The 7591-nt window shown below is 40.5% G+C and overlaps 1 protein-coding gene across 1 annotated transcript; it reads left to right on the top strand.

Annotated features, from left to right (window-relative positions):
• The first annotated feature begins 1305 nt into the window (after nucleotides 1–1305).
• On the top strand, nucleotides 1306–5866 carry txndc9 (thioredoxin domain containing 9). Its single transcript, XM_035174924.2, has 5 exons — nucleotides 1306–1395; nucleotides 4073–4279; nucleotides 4482–4600; nucleotides 5000–5254; nucleotides 5342–5866. Exons 2-5 carry the CDS (start codon nucleotides 4106–4108, stop codon nucleotides 5460–5462), a joined length of 669 nt encoding a protein of 222 aa, XP_035030815.1. The 5' UTR covers nucleotides 1306–1395; nucleotides 4073–4105; the 3' UTR covers nucleotides 5463–5866.
• The last annotated feature ends 1725 nt before the right edge of the window (nucleotides 5867–7591 follow it).

Genomic DNA, 7591 nt, shown 5'->3' with positions numbered 1-7591 from the left:
CAGACTTATCGGACAGAAGCAACAAAAACTAGAAGACAAGAAATGTCCATACTTTAGTTGAAGTTTCCACAAATTTAAATCAGCCCTGGAAACAGGTTAAAGAAATTGGTAAAAACTGGGAATTTTGGTGTAAACAGGCTTGTCTTGTTGATTCAGTAATTTATAAAGCCAAATACAAATGCAGTATTTAGATTGCGCTCTTTTAAAACTTTTAATATAATTTTCATGTTCACTCTTGTTGTTTAGCAAGTACTCATAAAAGATGGCACGCAAGCAGGAAGCTTGGTTAGTGACGGACAGGTACACCAGCCAATCCGAATGAAGTGATTGGTCGTGTTTAATACAGTGAGGGCCACAGACTGCGGCTTTTCTTCTCTTTCAGACAACAGTATTTATTGATGTGTAGAGGATTTAAACAAATAAAAAAAGTGTTTCAGAAAACCAACTGGACCTTTAAAGTTGCATTGTGTAGAATTTAGTGACAAAGTGGTCAGGTTGCATGGTGCAGCTGAGCACCCCTGACCTCATTCTCCCCTTCCAAACTTAAATTTCTGTCAATAGATCCCTTTCACCTAAATCTTACACACTGGACCTTTAAGACTACAATGTCTAAATGCTTTTGTACGATGTGCACGGAATTGTTGTGGGGGTTTGCACTTAAACCCTTACGACTTGACTATTATTTATGTGAATGCACAGTATGTACTCACTTTGTTCATAATTTAGATAAGATGATTATTTCAATATTGGAATCATCTGGTTTGATATTGTGTATTTCTTGGGAGATTTGATCCGATGTAGGGCCCCCCAGGTCCCTTTTGCCTGCAGGCCCCAAAAATCCCTTGAAACGCTCCTGAACTTAGGAGTTTACTTTTTAAATTGTAACTTTATTTTTCACAAAATGAAACAACTTATATTCACAGAACATGTACATATTTGTGAAAAAAACGTAGGAGTAGAAAGAAGTGCTCTAAAAAAAAAAACATTATCGCTAGGGGGAGAAATTTGCGAGAGTAAATGTATTGTCTGAACTCACTGTGAAAGGCAGTGAAGCATGATTTCTTACCTGTAAATGGACATTTATTATAAATGGACAGATTCCATATATATAGAGATATATCTATATATCGATATAGATATATATAAAAGATTTATATATATAGAATCTGTCCATTGTAATAAGATTAATCATCATACTTTACTTTCCATGAGACCAAACAACACATTCCTCCAAAGTAAAACAACATTTTCATCAATATCTTTAGTAATAAAAAAACATAGATCGTGCACTTACTAACACGTATTACCCACAATCCGGTCCTCCCGCAGCGTCACTTCCGGTAGGATTGTTTGCACCTCGCGCATCAACCTACTAGCCGTCCGTCATATCTCCAGGTAATTATCGTTCGAAGACAACTTAACCATGATTAACACTTTTATCCACCATGACGCCAAAGATTGCCACCGACTCACTGTCTCACACGCCGATGGAGGAGTTTCCCTTCATGCCTGTGTCAACTTCTAGACTTGCGTGGATAACAGTGGCTAACTAGCGTTGCATGCTAATAGAATAATGCGTAGCGTGTTATGTTCATGCTGTTTCCCTTTTTTCTACTTGCTAGTCTTTGTACCCGGCAACACATATCAGTCGAGGGACGTGTGTTTATGAGCTACACGGGAAGTCAAATGAGAATTATTCAGTAAAGAAACAGCTACAATAACTACCCGGGGAAACGAGGCGAACAGCCGGGGCAGCAACGAGGCGTGTCCCGTTACCGTGGTTTTGCGTCCACCTGACAGACGCTGCTCGGGCTTCGTCTTTCAGTGTTTCTCTCTGCTGAGGGTCACGTCAGCCCCGATCCTTTTACTGTACAACACAGGCGTCCTGACACGTGGGCTTCGGTGTGTGTGTGAGCGCTGCAGAAAGAGGCTACTTGTCATTGTTGTCAAGTAGCCTCTTGACAACAATGACAAGTAGCTGCATAATTCACAGAGGCTACACTTGTAAACTGTGGAATATTCATTCTGTCGGTGCAACACAGTGGTTCATGTGCAATCCATTCACTGTACATTTCCCCACACTGCGCATATTCTGTATATTCGTTTTTATTCCATTCATATTTTTATATTTCCTCACATTTAAGTATTGCACGTTACTTATTTCTTACTGATTACTGTTTTTGACTCTTGCTGCTGTAAGATGGCAAATTTCCCCATTGTGGGACTAATAAAAGATGATCTTATCTTAAGTAAAGTGCCTCATCTAGAATCTCCAGTTGGTGAAGAACCTGTTCTTTAGTAGTGGCTAGCAAATCCACTCAAAATGATATTTCGACAAGGAACACTTCCGCATATGATAGTAGTAATGTCAACAACAACAATAAAACAAACTTTGTAGTGTTATAATGACTCTTGATGCTGTTATTTTGTATATTAGGGAAAAGCTTACTGTGGAGCTGGAAAATAGATTTAAAACAATATGAGAATAACTTCTTTGTGACCTACATTAAGGGCCAGTTAAAGTCACAGTCACAAAATATGACAAAGACAATTTAGAAAGCTTAACCTAGGAAATTACCTTTTATGTTTGGCTGAAACAATGAATCAACTAGGGCTACGTTGTAGCACTAACGGGCCCGAGCACAGGCATTTCGAAGCCTGTTGCAGAGCGATCAATGACCAAGCGCACGTCTCCGCGTTACATGCGTTTTGCGCACTGCGGCAAGGATAAACACTTCACTTCCTGCGTCCGTCACGCGATGTCGATCCTTGCCTGCTAATTGCTCATTACGGTCCACGCTATCAATTGACATCACACTGTGAACATTTTATGTAAATCGAATGATAGTTGTAAACAAAGCTTACTTCCTGTTGCCAGTAGGTGGTGCCATCACTATTATTACCTACAGACTAATATATCTGTTCAAGTAGGGGCTCTGATGTAGCTTGAGCAATTTTGTGTCAATTGGACAATCAGTAGGTGGCGCTATGACACTGAGGAAATATTGACACATAGAGCTGTTCAGGCTTGGACTATAATCATGAGACAGAAGTTTGGTAGTGATAGGACTATGCACACTGGACTTATGACAACATCGTCTCCTTTGGCGAAGGATGAACCTTCGCTGCACCTCAATGTTTACACGGTTTGAGGAAATGTCACAATTCTGACCATGATCCAATGACTTGACTGAGCTCTTTTGAGCTGTATATTGTAAAGCAGCCAGGAGCAGTTCATCAAAGTATAAGACACGTCACCTCCTGAAGCCAGCAGGTGGCGCTGTGATTTTAAGTCATGATTTCTGTTTAGATGTCATCAGGCCGGGACTCTTGTCTTACATGACTAGTTTGGACTCGATTGGACCAAATATATCTGAGATACAGAATCTCGTGTTTTGATGGCGTGTAATCAAACTTTGACGCCACGCCACGGTCACACCGTGTGACGAAAAATCGATCTTTGAGTTAGTTTTTATCTCCATCTTGCTGTGATGACACGCATCTCCATATGAAGTTGATCTGATGAAAGCCCTGGGACAAGTACATCAAAGTAAAAATGTGGAATATGGCCAAAATGGCCACTAAATGCAGAATGGCGGGCTTCCTGTTGCGTTTTTCATAATGCCCCTTGAGACTTTTTTGTATGACTGGTCACGATACACCTGGGCTACGATTTTTGTGAAGATCGGTCGAAGGGAAACCAGGGGGCGCTGTTGAGCCATTTTTCCACGCCCATTTCAAATGACTCCAGAATACGTACATTTTCACCACTTTCTAATTTTCTGCAAAGTTTGGTAAGAAGTTGAGCATGTTAAAGCCCTCAAAAAGCATTTGGGTTACAATAATAAGAATAATCCTTACAATTTCAATAGGGCCTCCCACCGTTCGGTGCTCGGGCCCTAATTATCAAAATGCAGTAACGGCAACCTCAAAGCTCAAGCACTTCCACTGTCAACTGATATGTAAAGGCAGCTGCCTTTGTTGTCACACTGTTTGGGGGCAGTTGTCAGTAGTAGAGTAGAACCACAGTCACAGATAAGCTCCTCACTGTATCTGCTCTTTATTCACGCAGGTTCGGTGAAGGTTTTACACTGAGCAGGCAGCCATGGCCAACCAACAGATGGATATCTTATCAGCGGTTTTGGAGCAGTCGGCCAAGCTGATGGAGGAGCAGGTGGATGCACAGTTGAGCAAACTGAGTGAAATGGATGAAGATGAATTGGATAGACTGAAGGAACGGCGGTTGGACGCACTCAAAAAAGCCCAGAAACAGAAGCAGGTATGTGGATGTTGTCACTTAACTCTGATACTGTGAATTGTACTGTTTAGCTGCATAACACTCCGAAAGAAGATTCAATTATCTGTAAGAGTGGTTGGATAATCTTATATCTGAAAAGATTACAGTTCAAATCTTATGTATTATTTGAACTGCTATTTGAGATCTCTTGCTCTGTTACTCACCTTAGTTCTCTGTTTTTAAGGAGTGGTTGTCTAAAGGCCATGGGGAGTACAGAGAAATCTCAAGTGAGAAGGACTTTTTCGGCGAGGTGAAGGAAAGCAAGAATGCCGTCTGCCACTTCTACAGAAGTTCCACCTTCAGGTAAATTATTAAACAGTAGTAATTTTATCAGTAAAGATACAAAGCAACAGATATACTGATACATTTAATATGGGGACAAAAACATTAGTAAATGGTAAGCCAGTTCACAGGTCTGATGATCAATTCATTCACTAATTTATCAAGCAAAAGTGAAATGAGTATTTATATCTGAAAAGTCATTGCTTTTTCACTTCATCGCTGCTATTAGACATACAGGAAGTCCATGAATACTTATGGGGGGCTGTTTGTGAGAACTTAAATGTCTCTCAGTTGCTCACTTTCTTCTTTACGATTTCTGTTAACATAATGACATGTTAGATCTTTTCCTACAACTTTAGTTTTGTTGTTTTGTTGTCATCAAGCTGCTGAACTTGTCTGTTTTCTCTCCCTCACATGTAGATGTAAGATCATCGACAAACATCTGACCATCTTGGCAAAGAAGCACGTTGAGACCAAATTTATCAAACTGAATGTAGAAAAGGCCCCATTTCTGACGGAGAGGCTGCGCATCAAGACCATTCCCACTCTGGCTTTGCTGATAGATGGAAAAACAAAGGACTACGTGGTTGGATTCACTGACCTGGGAAACACAGATGACTTTTCCACAGAGATGCTTGAGTGGAGGCTTGGCTGTTCAGGTGTTATTAACTACAGGTGAGACACAGACTCCCTCCTTTGTCTATTAAGGCCTTCATAGCTTACACTGTGACTCTGCTCTAATGTTTCTTTCTCCCGTCCCAGTGGTAACCTGATGGATGCCCCCACAGCAGGGAAGAAGTCCGGCTCAAAGATTACGAAAGTGGAGAAGAAAACCATCAGAGGCCGAAGTAACGACTCTGATTCTGATTCTGGAGACGACTGAAATGCGCTGATGCTCGTCTGGTTTTCTCTCGGGGCTACATCTTAAAAATCAAATGTCCAGCAGACAGCCCGCATTAAATTGTAGAGGATATGTTTCACTGAGCCACTGCTCCAGTCATCTATCGCATGTCTCTTAGCCTCACTGTGTTGCTGTTGATGTTGTCTTTACTTTCAGAATTCAGAAAGTTTTCTCTTGAATTACAGGTGTGCTCATTTAGTTTTTCCCCTGTTTATTTCATGTGTTTTCTTGTAACTGTGTCTCATGTTAGAATAGAAACCATTAATAAGAGTAAGTCATTGGAGTGCCATGATTATCTTTCAGCATCAGATCACATTTTCACACGTGGCATTTCCTTGTAGCAAGAGTCTCAACCAATCCAGAGTTAATAAAAAGTGTAAAAGGAATTCTCTGCGCCTGTGAGTTTGTATTGGGCCTTGGCCGTGTTAGGTACTGTGATGGAAATTTGACCTGGGGAGACTTCTGAAATAAAGAGATTTGAGAGTAATAGTCTTTTAAGAGGATTTTATTCCTTGCAAGGAAGATCAGACAGTCATACAGTGTGCGATGAGCATTCTGCAGAGGGAATGACAAAGAAACAGTTGCAGGCGTATGCTTTTTATGCAGATACAATGAAAACATTTGTGTGTGAAGAGTTGAACTGTGTGTGTGTTTGTGTGAGAACTATGTGTTGACTGTGTTGTGAGAACTACTGTATGTGTTGTGAGCTCTATGTGTGTGAATATTAGAATCCCAGGAGATAAGACAGACACATGCTGAAGGCCTCTTGGAGCTCTTGGTGGTGGGAGACAGATTTGTGGCTCTAATGTCATCTTAACAGTTTCACAAGCAGAAATAGCATGCATAAGCAGAGATAATATATAGTGTGGTATATTGGTAACATTTTCCATTACATTCCTCCCTTTGATCATAAAATTATCACAACAGTATATATAAAAAACAAACATCGGGCCCAGAAATTCACTAAGATGCAATCTAGGACATCACTAACCTGGTGATAAGAAAGCAACTGCTGTTTTTGTGGAAAGAAAAAATAAAATACTTTACTGAATAATTGAGCAAGCATGGAGGGTGTTTGAGGAAATTGGCTTACACAGGATCATCATCGGAATCAGTATCAGTGAGCAATTCAGTGGAGGGTAAGAGCAGCGCATATTCATCGACAGGGGTTTTGATCATTTGAGTGGAGACGGATCTATCTATGGCCCTGACGATAAGGCCTCTGACACACGGAGTAATGCAACAGCCACACAGGGATAAAAGGGTCATAGCGATGACTAACCCGATAGCCGCGGAGATGAACAATGACTTCCACTTACCAAACATGGAATCCCAGCAGGATCCAATATCACCTACACCGGCGTTACCTTTTAGTTCATATGACAGAAGTTGCAATTTAGACAGAGCGTTAGTGAAAGAACCATCAGGGGCAGTGTTATTAGGAATGAAGGTACAGCACATGTCACCGAAGAGATGACAGACACCGCCTCTATCGGCGTACAACACATCTACTGCCATGCGAGTCTGCCAGAGAACATGGGAATTTGCATGAACTTGTTCTCCTAGCAAGGTTAGGGCATCTCTGGAGAAATGAGCCAAACGTTGTTGATTATAGTATATATAATTGATCCAATCAGTATTTTTGTTTACCTTTATCTGTAAGAGTGGTTGGATAATCTTGTATCTGAAAAGATTACAGTTCAATTCTTATGTATTATTTGAACTGCTATTTGAGATCTCTTGCTCTGTTACTCACCTTAGTTCTCTGTTTTTAAGGAGTGGTTGTCTAAAGGCCATGGGGAGTACAGAGAAATCTCAAGTGAGAAGGACTTTTTCGGCGAGGTGAAGGAAAGCAAGAATGCCGTCTGCCACTTCTACAGAAGTTCCACCTTCAGGTAAATTATTAAACAGTAGTAATTTATCAGTAAAGATACAAAGCAACAGATATACTGATACATTTAATATGGGGACAAAAACATTAGTAAATGGTAAGCCAGTTCACAGGTCTGATGATCAATTCATTCACTAATTTATCAAGCAAAAGTGAAATGAGTATTTATATCTGAAAAGTCATTGCTTTTTCACTTCATCGCTGCTATTAGACATACAGG

Source organism: Hippoglossus stenolepis, chromosome 13 (assembly GCF_022539355.2).
Source record: "Hippoglossus stenolepis isolate QCI-W04-F060 chromosome 13, HSTE1.2, whole genome shotgun sequence".
NCBI classification, from domain to species: Eukaryota; Metazoa; Chordata; class Actinopteri; order Pleuronectiformes; family Pleuronectidae; genus Hippoglossus; species Hippoglossus stenolepis.
The sequence above is the reverse complement of the archived record's forward strand: the minus strand, read 5'-3'. Positions and strand labels throughout refer to the sequence as shown.

What these genes read in the sequence shown, in the direction of transcription:
- txndc9 (XM_035174924.2), top strand. Translation starts at nt 4,106, where the DNA reads ATGGCCAACCAACAGATGGATATCTTATCAGCGGTTTTGGAGCAGTCG. An exon ending in TACAGAAGTTCCACCTTCAG is followed by an intron (nt 4,601 to 4,999) that starts GTAAATTATTAA and finishes CCTCACATGTAG; the next exon opens with ATGTAAGATCATCGACAAAC. An exon ending in TCAGGTGTTATTAACTACAG is followed by an intron (nt 5,255 to 5,341) that starts GTGAGACACAGA and finishes CTCCCGTCCCAG; the next exon opens with TGGTAACCTGATGGATGCCC.